The sequence below is a fragment of the Podarcis vaucheri genome (genome assembly GCF_965113315.1).
Source record: "Podarcis vaucheri genome assembly, chromosome: 13".
Taxonomy (NCBI): domain Eukaryota; kingdom Metazoa; phylum Chordata; class Lepidosauria; order Squamata; family Lacertidae; genus Podarcis; species Podarcis vaucheri.
In genome coordinates this window covers 19,610,471-19,626,758 of record NC_138751.1, presented here as the reverse complement: position 1 = coordinate 19,626,758, position 16,288 = coordinate 19,610,471, and the positions used below count along the sequence as shown (strand labels likewise).

The 16,288-nt window shown below is 44.5% G+C and overlaps 2 protein-coding genes across 2 annotated transcripts in view; both read right to left on the bottom strand.

The window, feature by feature from the left end:
* The window catches only part of LOC309517637 (leukocyte immunoglobulin-like receptor subfamily A member 2), a 62,480-nt gene that overhangs the window by 25,531 nt on the left and 20,661 nt on the right, over positions 1 to 16,288 (bottom strand). The window lies entirely within an intron of this gene.
* The window catches only part of LOC309517636 (leukocyte immunoglobulin-like receptor subfamily A member 2), a 32,882-nt gene that overhangs the window by 575 nt on the left and 16,019 nt on the right, over positions 1 to 16,288 (bottom strand). Inside the window, exons 1-8 of the mRNA XM_082196940.1 lie at positions 15,569 to 15,761; positions 14,186 to 14,221; positions 12,220 to 12,507; positions 9,239 to 9,523; positions 8,117 to 8,404; positions 5,991 to 6,281; positions 4,126 to 4,404; positions 340 to 627 (exon numbers count right to left, since the gene is read on the bottom strand). Coding sequence (XP_082053066.1) covers positions 340 to 627; positions 4,126 to 4,404; positions 5,991 to 6,281; positions 8,117 to 8,404; positions 9,239 to 9,523; positions 12,220 to 12,507; positions 14,186 to 14,221; positions 15,569 to 15,599 — 1,786 coding nt within the window. The 5' untranslated portion in view covers positions 15,600 to 15,761. Of the gene's footprint in view, positions 1 to 339; positions 628 to 4,125; positions 4,405 to 5,990; positions 6,282 to 8,116; positions 8,405 to 9,238; positions 9,524 to 12,219; positions 12,508 to 14,185; positions 14,222 to 15,568 lie in introns of the transcript that reaches the window.

Genomic DNA, 16,288 nt, shown 5'->3' with positions numbered 1-16,288 from the left:
GTGCATGTAATCTGTCCATGAAGAGGGAATTGAGCACATTTCCCAATCAATATATCTCCAGCAGTCCTTGGGGAATGTGTATATAGTGTCTGAATTTTGTATATTCTCTGGCCAATGTGCATAATCCCCCAATAGGAGCTGTTTTCCCCAACCATCAATCTTCCTGTTAGAAAAACCTTTATCTGCTATTAACTCATGTCAGCCTGATGTTAAAGGCACATAAGAATGCCTCTCTCCACCATACTAAGCCCAATGTGACCGAGACTTGCATGTTTTGAAGCTTACTGGAATTTTCAATTAAGCTTCAAAGACCTCCTAAACCAAAGCCTGATACGATACCTGATATCAGGATCTCCAGGGAAACACTGGGTGCTGAAATCATAAAAGGCTCTTCTGTGCTTTCATAGATGCAGCTATAGTTGCCTTCATGCTCCCGTGTAAAACTGCTGATGGTAAATTCACCCACATAAAAGTGACCATTCATGAGCATAGGATTTGTGTCTCCAGTCTTGTGAAGAGAGAAGTTCACATCTTCAGAATCAGATTCACACTTGATCTCGACCTGCCCTCCAAGTGCAACACATCCTCCATGTTGGATGGAAATGACAGGTGCGGACAATGGGGAATCTGTGCATAAAAGGAAACAGGAAGTGAGATGTCAACTGCCAAACAATTAAGTCCAGTTCTAGGAGACGTTGTCCTCTACTTAGTCATATAATAGGTTTGGATGCTTCAATATAAATGTTTGGGGGCTGGCTTAAAATCCACAAAGATAGATAGATAGATAGATAGATAGATAGATAGATAGAGAGATAGAGATAGAGATAGAGATAGAGATAGATTATAGATATAGATATAGATATAGATATACCAGAAATTATACCAGAAAGATATGGATGTCTCGTACACCCCAGGTAGTGTGGTTGCTGACCTTGAGCCAGACATCCTGGAGAGGGAAGTCAAATGGGCCTTAGAAAGCACTGCAAATAACAAGGCCAGTGGAAGTGATGGTATTCCAGCTGAACTGTTTAAAATTTTAAAAGATGATGCTGTTAAGGTGCTACACTCAATATGCCAGCAAGTTTGGAAAACTCAGCAGTGGCCAGAGGATTGGAGAAGATCAGTCTACATCCCAATCCCAAAGAAAGGCAGTGCCAAAGAATGCTCCAACTACCGCACAATTTCACTCATTTCACATGCTAGCAAGGTTATGCTTAAAATTCTACAAGGAAGGCTCAAGCAGTATGTGGACCGAGAACTCCCAGAAGTGCAAGCTGGATTTAGAAGAGGCAGAGGAACCAGAGACCAAATTGCAAACATGCGCTGGATTATGGAGAAAGCTAGAGAGTTCCAAAAAGACATCTACTTCTGCTTCATTGACTATGCAAAAGCCTTTGACTGTGTTGACCACAGCAAACTATGGCAAGTTCTTAAAGAAATGGGAGTGCCTGATCACCTCATCTGTCTCCTGCGAAATCTCTATGTGGGACAAGAAGCTACAGTTAGAACTGGATATGGAACAACTGATTGGTTCCAAATTGGGAAAGGAGTACGGCAAGGCTGTATATTGTCTCCCTGCTTATTTAACTTATATGCAGAATTCATCATGCGAAAGGCTGGGCTGGATGAATCCCAAGCCGGAATTAAGATTGCCGGAAGAAATATCAACAACCTCAGATATGCAGATGACACAACCTTGATGGCAGAAAGTGAAGAGGAATTAAAGAACCTTTTAATGAGGGTGAAAGAGGAGAGCGCAAAATATGGTCTGAAGCTCAACATCAAAAAAACGAAGATCATGGCCACTGGGCCCATCACCTCCTGGCAAATAGATGGGGAAGAAATGGAGGCAGTGAGAGATTTTACTTTCTTGGGCTCCATGATCAGTGCAGATGGTGACAGCAGTCACGAAATTAAAAGACGCCTGCTCCTTGGGAGAAAGGCGATGGCAAACCTAGACAACATCTTAAAAAGCAGAGACATCACCTTGCCAACAAAGGTCCGTATAGTAAAAGCCATGGTTTTCCCAGTAGTGATGTATGGAAGTGAGAGCTGGACCATAAAGAAGGCTGATCGCTGAAGAATTGATGCTTTTGAATTATGGTGCTGGAGGAGACTCTTGAGAGTCCCATGGACTGCAAGAAGATCAAACCTCTCCATTCTGAAGGAAATCAGCCCTGAGCGCTCACTGGAAGGACAGATTGTGAAGCTGAGGCTCCAATACTTTGGCCACCTCATGAGAAGAGAAGACTCCCTGGAAAAGACCCTGATGTTGGGAAAGATGGAGGGCACAAGGAGAAGGGGACGACAGAGAATGAGATGGTTGGATGGTGTTCTTGAAGCTACTAGCATGAGTTTGATCAAACTGCGGGAGGCAGTGGAAGACAGGAGTGCCTGGCGTGCTCTGGTCCATGGGGTCACGAAGAGTCGGACACGACTAAACGACTAAACAACAACAACAACATAGATATAGATATATAGATATAGATATAACCACAGCATGTTCTCATCACAGAGTATAGATTTAAATGAAGAAGAGCCAAGGAGAATAAAGAGGTATTTGTTTGGTGTTAAAAACACAGCAAGATGGGCCACAGGCAAGCAATTCTGAAGTGAGAATTCCATATGTTCCATATGTTTGACACCACAGGTTCCACTAATGCCAACTGGGCATCCAATCCAATCTAAAATACAGGACCACAACTTCATATGCACATATGATTAAATTGTCATTGAGTTGCAGCACAATCTAGTCCTTTGGAACCATGACTGGAAAGACATAACACATTTTTCTGTGTATAAGACGACCTTTTTTCTGAATTCTTTTGTGATAAATTGAGGGTCATCTTATACACAGGTTAATATGCTAAGTAACTGAGGGCTGGTGTTGCGGCGGTAGCAGGGATATGTCAGCAAGGAGGCTGCTTACCCACTCTTCCCAGCTTTGGAAGAGTATTTGGTGAGTGCCAGTATGCGGTGTATTATGGCACCAGTTCCGTCAACCAGAGCAGAGGTTTGTCGAAAAGTTGCTCAACAGCTCAGCAAATTTACAAAAGAAGCTCAACAACTGTTGAGGCCTCCCAAAAATAGAGGTTGGCTTATACATGGGGTTGTGTTATACACAGGAAAATATGGTATGTTTAACAGACAAAACTATTTTTCAGTGTAAGGTTAGTTAATAATAATAATAATAATTTATTATTTATACTCGACCCATCTGGCTGGGTTTCCCCAGCCACTCCAACCGAATATTAAAAACGATACAGCATCAAACATTAAAAACTTTGCTAAACAGGGCCACCTTCACATGTATTTTAAAAGTAAAATAGTTGCTTATTGCCTTGACATCTGCTGGGAGGGCGCTCCACAGGGCAGGCGCCACTACCAAGAAGGCCCTCTGCCTGGTTCCTTGTGGCTTCACTTCTCGCAGCGAGGGAACCACCAGAAGGCCGTAGGCGCTGGAGGTGGAGACACTCCTTCAGGTATACAGGGCTTTAAAGGTCAGCACCAACACTTTGAATTGTGCTTGGAAACGTACTGGGAGCCAATGCAGATCTCTCAGGACCGGTATTATATGGTCCCGGCGGCCACTCCCAGTCACTAGTCTAGCTGCCACATTCTGAATTAATTGCGGTTTCCGAGTCACTTTCAAAGGTAGCCCCACACAGAGTGCATTGCAGTAGTCCAAGCGGGAGATAACCAGAGCATACACCACTCTGGCGAGACAGTCCGCAGGAAGGTAGGGTCTTAGCCTGTGTACCAGCTGGAGCTGGTAGACAGCCGCCCTGGACACAGAATTAACCTGCATCTCCATGGACAGCTGCGAGTCCAAAATGACTCCCAGGCTGCACACCTGGTCCTTAGTTCCTATGAGGTCTGCCTGTCAGCAAAAAAGGACTTACTTCTCAGTAAATGTGCATGGGATTGTACTGGCAGACTTTGAGGTGGTTGTTGCTGGTACTTCTCTGCTGTTTCAGCCCTTTCTCACCCTCTCCATGCCTTCTGCTTAACATGAACAACAGCTCACATTCTCCCCTGGTAGACTGTTTATCACATGTAACTAAACCCAGGTAAAGTTGACTTTCCCCCAGAGATAGCATAACATGAGAAAACTCTTTATGTTACCTAAGATCAGCAGTTTCACTATTTCACTAGAGACTGAAAAGACTTCTGATATACTATTGCATTTGCAGCTGTATCCTACTGCATCATCTCTGCTCAGGTTGCTGATGATAAGGTGAGCGCCATCCACATTGTTATTCAACAGCTGTGGTACAAAATTCTCTCTATGCCTATAAAATTTGAATCGGACACCTTGGCCTTGGCAATTGAGGGTCACATTTCCCCCCAGAGGAAGTGGCCCTCTAGGACTCAGGGAGATGGTGGGTCTGGCTAGGTCTGGATCTGCAATTGAGAAAAGGTTGTGAGTGAGATGCTGGAGCTGCAACTAGCCTTTTTCCAAACAGGTGTTAGTTTGTGAAGTAGCAGAGATAACATTCACACATCATCTCAAATAATCCACCATTAACATATATGGAGTTTTTCCATCTGATTCACCTTAACTCTACTGAGATTGCTTTTTTGCCCCCATTTCCTTGTATACAGGATCCAGCCTCAGGACCCCCCCAAATTACCTGTGTGTATGCTGGAACTTAGCCTAGGGTTTTGCCAAAGATGCCTCAAGCTCAAGAGTTTGGAAATATTTTTAATAGTAGTGGTAGTGGTAGTAGTAGTGGTAATAATAATAATAATAATTTGGATTGCTGACCCACCCTTCATTTTAAGATCCAGGGCAAGTTACAACAATATTACGTACGTGTGTGTGTGTGTGTGTGTGTGTGTGTGTGTGTGTGTAAACAATGAGGGTTTTTTGTTTTACAATGAATACCTCATTGTGCTCCCAAATACTTTCCCCACTGGAGAACCTCCACTATTAGAGACAGTATATCTTGGAGAACCAGTGGTGAGAACTGCTGCTACTGCTGCTGCTGCTGCTGCTGCTGCTGCACTCAGCTCCTTCTTTTGGGCTTCCCACAGTCATCTGGTGGCAACTATGAGAACAGGTCGCTGCACTAGATGGGCCACTGGCCTGATCCAGCCGGGCTTTTCTGGGTATTCAAGCTGTTGTGTTGCAAACTTCCTGTTAGATTTTATGTTATATTTATATTACTGTTTCAGATGTGTTGTAAGTTGCCTGGAGACCTTCAAATAACAAGTGACAAAGTAGTAGTAGTGGTGGTGGTAATAAAATAAATAATAATAATTTCTTTTTTTATCTTTATTTATACAACAACAAAAACACACACAAAGAAACACATATACAAAATTACACACAAATTACAAAAATAACCATAGACACATAATTTTCTTGGCAAACAATAAAACATCTATTGGTCTTAACACTAAAGACCCAACTTCCCGTCTATTCCATATTTCAGATTCATATTACTTATTGCCAATACACATTTTCATAATTAAACTTATTCTCAATAAATCTAATTTCTTCTATCTACCTAGCAACTATTACTGAAGTTCCTCGAATGCTGCAACAGAATTTAAACTACTATATAATAAATAATAATAATTTCTAATGTTCTCATATACCCTCAAGTAAAGGATTCCCATGGTTCTATAGCTGCCCTGTACAAATAGCCTCATCACAGTTTGCCACAACTAACTCTTCCTCTTTGGCAATCACTCATAGCTGAGTAAGATTGTCTTCCGTAAACACAGTTTTAACAAGGAGTCTGTAAGTGACTGTGGAGGCCAATTCTGGATCCACATGTCCTTCCACAGTGGGGACATTGGTTTCCGGATGGGTGCTGATCACGGTGTGGATTTGCCAAGCGTACCTTCCTCTTAGCACGTTTCTCCCACCCAGCAGTCATAGCTGCAGCTAAAATTCAATTAATTTTTAAAAAGGAACTAACCAAAGATGAATGGGACTTTGGGTTGGGAAGCAGATGCATGCAAAACCAGATATTTTTTACCTGTTAGCTGTAACTCCACCTCATCGCTGGGTTCTGAGATGGCAAAGCAGTCTGGCAGGGTGCTGTATGTGCAGCTGTAATATCCCGAGTGCTCCCAGCTTGCGTTGCTGATGGAGAACTTGGCAACAGTTCCATTGTTTTGGATGAGCTGAACAGGCTTCGCAACTCCATACTTTTGGAAATAGAACCTGACAGCAGTGGCATTGCTTCTGCAATCAATCGTCACATTACTTCCTAGGGTGACCTCTTCATCGTGGCTCAGGCTGATGCTTGGTTTGGGTAAGCTGTGATCTAGGTAATAATAATAATAAATTTTATTTATACCCCACCCTCCCCAGCCAAGGCCGGGCTCAGGGTGGCTAACAACCAATAATAAAAACGAGTTGAATGAATACAACTTAAAAACAAGATTAAAATGCAACATTAAGTGAGGAGATTATACCCCACACATCTGACCAAGGATCCACAAAGGAGTGCACTCATCTTTCAAGAAAAAAAGTCAATTCTTCTACCCGTAAAACTGCTTGGATGACAAAGGAGGAGAAATGGCTGGCATATTATGGCAGTCGATGGTGCATTTAGCCTTAACTAAGCAGCCATCTGGGACACGGGTTGGGCTGTGGTCTAAACCACAGAGCCTAGGGCTTGCCGATCAGCAGGTGAGCTCCCGTTGCTTGGTCCCAGCTCCTGCCAACCTAGCAGTTCCAAAGCACGTCAAAGTGCAAGGTACCGCTCTGGTGGGAAGGTAAACGGTGTTTCCATGCGCTGCTCTGGTTCACCAGAAGCGGTTTAGTCATGCTGGCCACATGACCAAACACCAGCTCCCTCGGCCTATAGAGTGAGATGAGCTCTGCATCCCCAGAGTTGTCCACGACTGGACCTAACAGTCAGGGGTACCTTTACCTTTACCTTTTAAGCAGCCATCTACAAATGTACTCGCCAAGGACACCATGGGTGACTGTTCCTCTCTGCATTGGCACGCAGTAAATCGATAGATAACATGGGCTGCAGACAGCCTTTAAAGCAGTGGCATAGCGTGGGTTGCAGCACCCAGGGAAAGGAAAGTATTGCGCTCCCTAACCAGCACATCCATGTGGCGCTGCTTCTGCTGCTGGACAAAGCTGTGGAACAGCAGCCAGATATGCCTGCGCTCCTCCTCAGGCTGGGGTGCCATCACCACCACCATCGCGAGTCTTGCCATCCTCTGACCTCCCCTGCCAGGGACACTGTGCAGCCGAGGGATGACCAAGGGCCCATCATCCCCCAGTTCCTGCTTGGTGTGCTGGTCAGGTGAAGTGGGTGAGCAGGACGGGGAGAGCCTTTAGTTGGAGAGGCAACTACAGAGGTGCGCCTCTAAAATATTTGCACCTGGAGCAATCATCTCGATAGCTCCTCATGCTACCCCTCTGATTTAAAGTGGAAGCTTGGGGACCTGTGGCCCTTCAGGTGCTACTGGACTGCATTTCCCATCATCCCGGACCTTTGGCCATGCTGATGTGAGTTGGAGTCCAACAACTTTTGGAGACAAAGAGATTCCCCAAACCTGTCTTTGTGTGATGGCCTGGGAATCTGATTCAGAGGCTGAAACTGAGGAATCCCAGCCTGCACAGGAGTCTCCAGGCCTGCTGAGCTGGGGCAGGGGCTTGAACCTGAAGGGCGCTCACCTGTGCCGGATCCTCAGCTGAATCCGCTCTGGCTCCGGGGGTGATCAAGGACCCATTGCCTGCAGGTGCTCCTCTCTGAGCCCTGTCAGGGGAAGGTGAGGTTGCCTCTGGGTCCAGTAACCCTCCAGCCTCTCCTGAGCTGCAGAGGCTCAGGGCAGAGAGGCGGAGGGAACTAAGTTCTCGCAGGAGGAGTGCTCGCCTCCAGGCCAGGAAAGGCGAATCACCTGTGGACCACAGCTGTGTCCCATTCAGCTGCACTTTCTTCACCCAGTTCCAGGTACAGCAGGTTTGTTGAGTTTCCCAGGGGGATCCAAAGGATGGGAAGAGAGTGCCCCCATCCATTCACAGCTCTTTATTCTCTCTCTATCCTCTCCTCCTCCTCATCCTCCAGCTGCTTATACCTGACTTCAAGTAATTAAGTAATTAATTAACTAACAAAAGGGCAAGTTAGATGTTACACACCTGTTGGTGGAAGTTGCAAGGGGGAACTGTGGCGTGAGTTCAAGAAAAGATTTGATTGAGGTATATAGCTGCACCTGTAGCTCCCTTTGTCCTCCCAGCTGATGTTCAGGGAAAGCTCTCCCTCATTTGACTTTGGGCTTGTGAGAAACCTTGGTTTTGGGTCTTCAGCTTTATGGAGAAAAAACTTTGCAGATCGTTCTTCAGTTTTACACTGGATGGTGACTGAGTGGCCCAGGGAAACAAACGAACTGGGGTAGATGGAGATGACAGGTATGGGTAACTTGGGATCTGTATACAGAAATAAGGAAAGCAGAAATGAGATCACAACCATCTTAAGATGGTTCCTGTCCTCAGTCGCAGGCCAGAGAGGTACATTTGGGACATTGCGCTTCCCTCTGTTGTACAGTTATAACTTTGCTCAGAAAACATACAGGAATCATTAATTTATATTAATTTTAGCCCAAACTATCAAGGGCATGCAGAAAGAAAGAAAGAAAGAAGGAAGGAAGGAAAGAACATTTAAAAGAAAAGATTTCACATCCCTGCTGTAATGGGTAGAAATTTGCCTTTTTTGAAAGTGTAAGCACTTGGTTTCAACTACCCCTTGTCATCTGCTTCAATTTATCTTAATTGGGTGAGATAGAGGCATCGCTAGACCCTGAAATGCTGGTTTTGCATTGGAAATTTTGGGGAATAAAATGTGTTTCAGCAACATTCCCAATGATGCACTATGGCCAAAATCACCTGTCATTGCACAAATCCACAGTTCCAACCAAATAAATCACATTGATTGCTAACACACCTTTCCCATCCGTTTGCCCAGCACATGCCACTCTCAGGACTCCCAAACTACCAAGTCCCAGATGAGTGTCAGGGTATAGCCTAGAACTTTGCCAAAGTAGTTTTAACTTCATTGTAATGGAAATATTTTGAGAAACTTCTTTCTTGCTTTTTCTGATGAAAGAACTAGGTCCTCGAGAAATGCTACTGCTGGTTTATCCTCCCAGCTGCCCTGAATGGATAGCCTCCTAGTGCTTGGCTACTAGACATTCTGCAGACATTTTTTTTTATTTTTTTTTAAATGGATCCATATGGTGAGAGGTGGAGAGAGAGATTCCTTACCTTCTAGGAGCAACTCCACAGGATCACTAGGCTCTGAGATAACAAAGGGTTCTGATTCAGAGCTATAACGACACCTGTAACCTCCTCCATCTGCCCGGCTAATGTTGCTGATTGTGTAGCTGCCCCTAGTCCCATTGGTCTCCATGTGCTTATGATCCATCTGGTCTTCATCCTTTTGGAGATAGAAACCTGCAATTGGACTTTGGGACTGGCATTGGATAGTTGCATTTTTTTCAATGGCGCTCATCCCAATGGGGCTTATTGTGGGTTTGGGTAGGCTAGGGTCTGTGGAAAGGAAGAGACAGGGCTGCGGTCATTCCCCTCCTGTAGTGGAAATGCAGAAAACAATTGTATTTCAAGGAGTTAGGTGACATGTCCCTTTCTCTTTAACATCCCCAGTTGGATTCTTGTCTTTTACACACCTGTCGGGAGTTTCTTCTGTGTTGCAAGTGCTCTGTATTCATCATGAGTAATGCCAGGTGCACTTGATTACATCAAGGCAGGCTATAAAAGCCATAGGTGGGAGGGGCCCAGTGAGTTTCTACCCAGATCAAAGGACCTGATGCTGGGAGACTGATGGTCGGGGTCTTTCTTCTGCTGCTCTACCTGGGGCTCCGGGCAACTGAAGGGGAGATTAGGTAGCCCCTGTTGGGTATGTTTTATTTTATGCTTTGTATGCCTGCTGTTTATTTGTTAATAAAACTGTTTTGGTTCCCCTTCCACTTCCTCATTACTTTTGTCCTGATATCCTTGGAAAGAACTGTTGTATTTGGCAGCACACCTCCCAATTCTGCACTTTGTCACTGGAGTGAAAAAGAGGGCAACACCATTTAAATGTCCCTGAGCTTCACGGGTATCCACCCAAGCTGACCCAAGGATCTGCTGGTTTAAAATAGCCATGGTTTTGAAGTCCATGAAGCAAATGAACATGGGCTGCCAAAATAGAAAGGCCTATATGTTGGTCCGCAAGGTGGGGAAAAACACATCCAGATACCATATTGGGCAAATATCTTTATTAGGCCAATCAAAATGTCACAAAGGGGTGTGGAAGATTTTGGGTTCCTCAGCAATCTTTATCTGTCTGTTTGGTGGTAACTAAAGCAATAGCAGGGAGATGGGAGCAGAGAGGAAAAGTTGGCTGGTAGATGGAATCTGCTCTAGGTCACATAGAATATGGGAGGAGGTAGCAGACATTCAAGGGACACGGGTGGCGCTGTGGTCTAAACCACAGAGTCTAGGGCTTGCAGATCAGAAGGTCAGCAGTTCAAATCCCCGCGACAGGGTGAGCTCCCGTTTCTCGGTCCCAGCTCCTGCCAACCTAGCAGTTCGAAAGCACATCAAAGTGCAAGTAGATAAATAGGTACCGCTCTGGCGGGAAGGTAAACAGCGTTTCCATGCGTTGCTCTGGTTCGCCAGAAGCGGCTTAGTCATGCTGGCCACATGACCCGGAAGCTGTACACCGGCTCCCTTGGCCAATAAAGTGAGATGAGCGCCACAACCCCAGAGTCGTCCATGACTAGACCTAACGGTCAGGGGTCCCTTTACCTTTACCTTTTAGCATTCATTCATATGCTATGCAGGTTTCAGTTTGTACCACCAAAGGCCTTTTGTACCACCATATAATTTTTGACCTTTTAATCTTTGATATTCTCACACAGAGATGTTTCTTGGGTTCTCTACTCCCCGAGCCCAATAATCCAGGAGTCAGTTTCTCCTGGATCTAATCTTAGGCCATTTTCATGTTCATTCACTCCTCAGGCCCCCTCCAGACATCCTTTTTTTAATATATTGAATAGCCATGATCATTTGTGCTCATGATGCTATTGGGTTGGTAATACGTGAGCCCATTTTCAATACTGTTTGCAGCTGCAACAGTTTTTGGGTGGCCATACTGCTTCATTTCCAATCAGTGCACATTCTGTAACTTGCTGAAATTCTGCTTTGGGGGGCTCTCCAAGCTGACGTTTCTTTGCAGCTTTAATGCCCCAATTCCACTGAATGACAGATGTCCAGAGGGGCTATAGCACAACCAAAGTGGGACAAAAATAAACCAGGGGTTTCAGCAGGCACTTACAGGATATGCACTGACTTGAAAATGAAGCAGTGTGTGTTCTTCCCCCACAAGGGTCAGTTATTAATCTTGGTTGCGCAGTAATGGTGGTGAGGCGATCTTTGTAAGATGTCCTTTGGTGATAGATATCCTCGAGGAGTGTTACACCATCAGTCTCCAAAATGTCTCTCTGCAACTTAACTGACCCTTGTGAGGGCAGAACAGCGTGACTGTCTCAAAACTTCTGCAGGCACAAACAGGATTGAAAACAAGCTCATCTATGACCCTGGTAGGATTCTGAGCACAGTTAACATAGAGAACACTACAAATGTTCTGGGTTTGTTTTTTGTCTTTTGTCCTGCTTTCGTGGCACTATAGTTAGTCTGGACAGCAATAATGTGGTAGCATTTGAGATGCACCACAGAATAAAAGAGAATAAAACCATCGCTAACATGTTACTCTGGTCCATGGGGTCACGAAGAGTCGGACACGACTAAGCAACTAAACAACAGCAACAACAACAAAAAACATGTTACTATAGTGTCACAAATACACCTGCAATAAATTGCCAGTCTGAAGGGCCCAAAATCCAGATGTTACTTAGGTCTGTCTATGCCCTTAGGCAAAATACACAGGTTTCTTGGTAGGAGAAAATAATAACAATAATTTTATTATTTATATGCCACCCATCTGACTGGGTTGCCCCAGAAAAGCAGGAACACTATTCTGTAGAATCAGGTTTAGAACTAACAAAGCAGGATTATCTTTTATAAGGCTGAGCAGGACTTTGGTCATATCCACTCCACACATCTAAATCACATTTATACCACGTTAACAGTCATGGCTTCCCTCAGAGGATTCTGGGAAGTGTAGTTTAACCCTCACAAAGTTACAATCCCCTCCACCCTTAGCCAATTGCTGAACCTCTTACCTAATACAAACAACTCCACGGAGTTGCTGTGTTCTGACTGGTATGTTTTCAGTGGCATTCTGTAGTGACAGCTGTATGTCCCTCCATCTTTTCTTGTGACATCACTGATGTGAAACAGTGCCTTTCTTTTATATCCACCACTGGTGGTGTTTATTTTCACACCATCTTTATGCAAAAAGAAATCCAGCCAGCAGTCTAAATGAACCCAGCAAGAGATGGTGACATTTCCTCCCAGAGAGACTATCCAGCTAGGGCTCATGTGGATGTGGGGAGGATGGAAAATTCTCTCTGGAATGACGACAAAAAGAAAACAGTATGCTGGATGGTGGGGAGAGATTCTGCAAGAAAGAACCTATCTCTGGAAATTTTTCATCCCTAGGAGCCAAGCAAATTGCTGTGTGATGAAAGCAAACACAATCCAACAGTTCCAACCTATGCCAAGCATTGGAAGTGAGAATGATGGCTCCCCACATTAAATGTGGTTGCGCACAGCCCACTGGACCCTATGCGGCACCATTAGCACAGGCTTGGCTTTGCCTTCCCCAGGTGGGATACCTGGAGGTCTCTGCCTACCTCAGCCAGTTGCCCAATCCCGTGTGGGGAGGCGTTGCCAAGGTGATCAAGCCAGGTAGGGGGAGGGACCACCTGATCACAAAATAGGGGGAGGATCTTACCTGGGAATCGTGTCCTTATTGGTTCTCTTGCCTCACGTATAACACACACACACAAGCACTTATAAATTGTATCTCATGTAAAGTATCAAGGCAGTGTACAGCAATATAAATGCGATAAAACGTCATAAAAACATACAATATGTATTGCAGTGGTTCTGGTCCTTCCTGGAGAACAAGTCCCAGAAGGTGGTTCTGAGAGTATATTGGCAAGGTTCTTTCTTGCTTCCTGTGCTTATTACTTTCTGTGTGAGTGAGATTGTCCAGATATTTGGGTTCAAGTGCTGCCAGGGTGTGGAGGACACCCACCTCATCCTCTCACTCTGCCATCTGCTGCTAGAGAAGTAGTGGAAGTTCTTAGAGGGTATCTGGGGTGGTGGTGGCATGAACTGAATGAAAATTATGATATCAAAACAAGATGAACGTGCTTAGGGATTCTGGGGTAGATGTATAAATAGTTTTAGGTGCGGTTGCACTCACCCTGAGGACTCAAGTTTGAAGCTTGGATAGGCTTTTGAATCTGACACTGCCCCAGAATGTGGCTGTAGTGGCCAAGAGTGCCGCCTTAGATATTTTAAAAACCAGCTTAGAATGGTGTGTGTTCTCTTCCATTTTTTAGTTTAAAATGACAGTGCTTATGCTATCAATTATGTGATTCGAGAAATCACACAACATGCCCTTGTTAGGATATTTCCGTTCCACCTTAAAAGGGAGCAGGATGTTTGTGTCACAGCCTGCGTATTTCCTGTTCACAGGATGTTTATGTCTTGCTATTGCTTTCGTCTCTCAGTCTGTCGGAGACTCTGACGCAAAACAGTCATGTCTCTCTTTGTTCTGATCAACACTGAATAAAGCTTGTAAATAATGCTCTTCTGCAGTGCAACTTTTGGCTGTGCTTTATCTGCTGATAGAGTGTGCATGAGCCCTGGAATGTGGCAAGGTATTTCCAGGAAACTCGTGTCGCTAATTGCTGAATCTGCGTGACTATGGGAGATCGACGGACGTCCAGCACAAGGCTTGGGGCCATGATGGATTATATCTCCCTGGCAGTATCCCAACAGCCCTATGTAGAGTGCCTTTGAAGAACATGCCCTCCCCAATCAAAATCCCAAAACTTCATGAGTGGCCAACCGGACTGAATGACAGGCATCTGCATGCAATGCTGGATCAGGACCTTGGAGATTGGAAGAGCCCCAAAGAATGAAAGTCAAAGACGCTGAAGGCATGTGATATCTAAAAGGTTTGAGGCTACTGGAGTCATTTCCTCACTCCATCCAGCCTTGTCGGGTCCTTACCTTCTGGAACGATTTCCTCTTTAGTTATAGGGTAGCCTGGAAAGAAGAAATAAATAACTGAACTGATTCCACAGCAGCAGGATTATCACCATATCCTTCCATCCCCAGTAGTAAACACATATAGGCAGTGCTTTATTTAAGAGCTATATACACAATGGTTTGCAATGAGCTGCTTGCTGAAATGGAGGGTTTTCTTTCTTGCAGAGGGGAAAAAAAGCTCTGTTTTCGGAAGTGTTTTCAATGCAAACTACTTCAAAAGGGTGCAGTTAATTCTTGTAGGTCTCTCTGCCTAGTCAACTGCTTAGCACTTTAAGGGAGCCCTGCTCACAAGGGAACAAGCAGGAGCTCACTGTAGGCTTCTGATTGTTCTACTGTAGTCATATCTGTACCTGTCTCACATACTGCATGACATCAGGTGTAGTGTAGGTGGGTGGAGCTTGGAGAAAATGGCCTGTAGGCCAAAGCTTTCCTCAGTCCCCTAACTACAGGTTTCAGATTTTGAGCCCACAACAGTGAACTCAGTGCTCATGCAAAGAAATGAGAGATCTAGCTCTTTCTTACATGCATATACCACATGCATACGCATTCCCCTGTTGCATAATCTCACACTTCAACCGTCCTCTCCCCTCCAATCCATTTCCCTCATACTCACTGGATGCTACAATAGAGAAGGTGGAAGAGGTCCAATGGATTGCACAACATTTCATTTTTTAGATAAAGGCAGTTGGAGTACGACCACTCAGGCTTGCAAATGCACAGCTTCCTGAGTGGAACATCTAGCAACCGGTAGAGAGGTTTAGATTGGAGAAACAAAGTGAAGAGAAGAAGTGCTTTTCTAAATAAATAACTTCAGCAGCAGGAACTCCAATCCCAGATCTCTCTTCTGTTTTGGCTACAAACAAAAGAGTCCCAGACCTTTTTCCAACTATACTGCTCCTGTGATTGTGGCTCAGTCTGTCTCTTCCTCTCCATTCAGCAGCACTGGCCGGGATCAGCTGTTCATGCCAGCACCATATGCTCAGCAGCACCATGGGCAGAGCTGGCCCAATATGAAAAGTTGTACATGCTTTGCCACTGCTGCCTCCTCTCCTCCCCCTTAAAAAAAAAGTGCATCTGCAATGCATGGTGATACATCTTCCCCAATCTCCTGCTGGAAAGAGGGCCTCAAGAGGAAGTCAAAATGTGCAGGAATGTTAGTTGGCTAGCTCTGAGATGAAGGCCCTGAAGAGGAAGAAGGCTAAAGCTTGAGATCAGACAACTATTGTCATGCTGAAATATTCTCTCTCTCTCTCTCTCTCTCTCTCTCTCACACACACACACACACACACACACACACACACACTTACTTCCCACTTGGGGCAAATCCTTGGTTTTTTTGCTCACCAAAAAAGAGGATGAAGAGGACAAGTCTCATGATGAAGCAAAGCAGAAGTCTTTAAGTCCTGATTCCAATGTCACAGCCTCCAAGTCTATTTAAACTGATGTTCTCAGTTAGTTTGCAGATTACTTTTGCAGGGCATGGGAAATGTGCAATATCATTTTATCACCCACTCCATCCTTTGCCTTAAGCCTCTCAATCTGCATACCACATATGATCTGATACCACATATTTTTTCGCCACTGCTCCCCTTACTTTCATGCTGATTATTGTACCAAGAAGAGACCAGAACTGCTTACAGAATGTTCACCAACAATGTAGGAAGCCAGGAAGGCTGCCTTAGCTAGCAATGAGTAACTCCGTCAGCTTTAGCTAGTCCCTCTTTCTCATTTTTGCATTTGTAACAGCTCTCCAGAGTCCACATCAGTCAGAGAACTTTTTTCAAAACAGGTTGTCTTGAGAATCCATCAGTTTAGTACAAATTTCTCCTTTTCATCTTTGCATGCAATTTTGCTTAAAAGGCATGTTTTTGCAATGCAGTTTTTTCCATATACAGTATAATAAAAATGTTGATGTTATTTGCATTAGTATATGCATTTTAATGCAAACTTGACCCTAGCAAAATTATTATTGTACATGTTACACTGCATTGAAATATCTTGAAAAGTGTGAATTTCAAAAGATGGCTGTGTTTTGATTTGAATATTGTTTTAGAAAGCATAAAT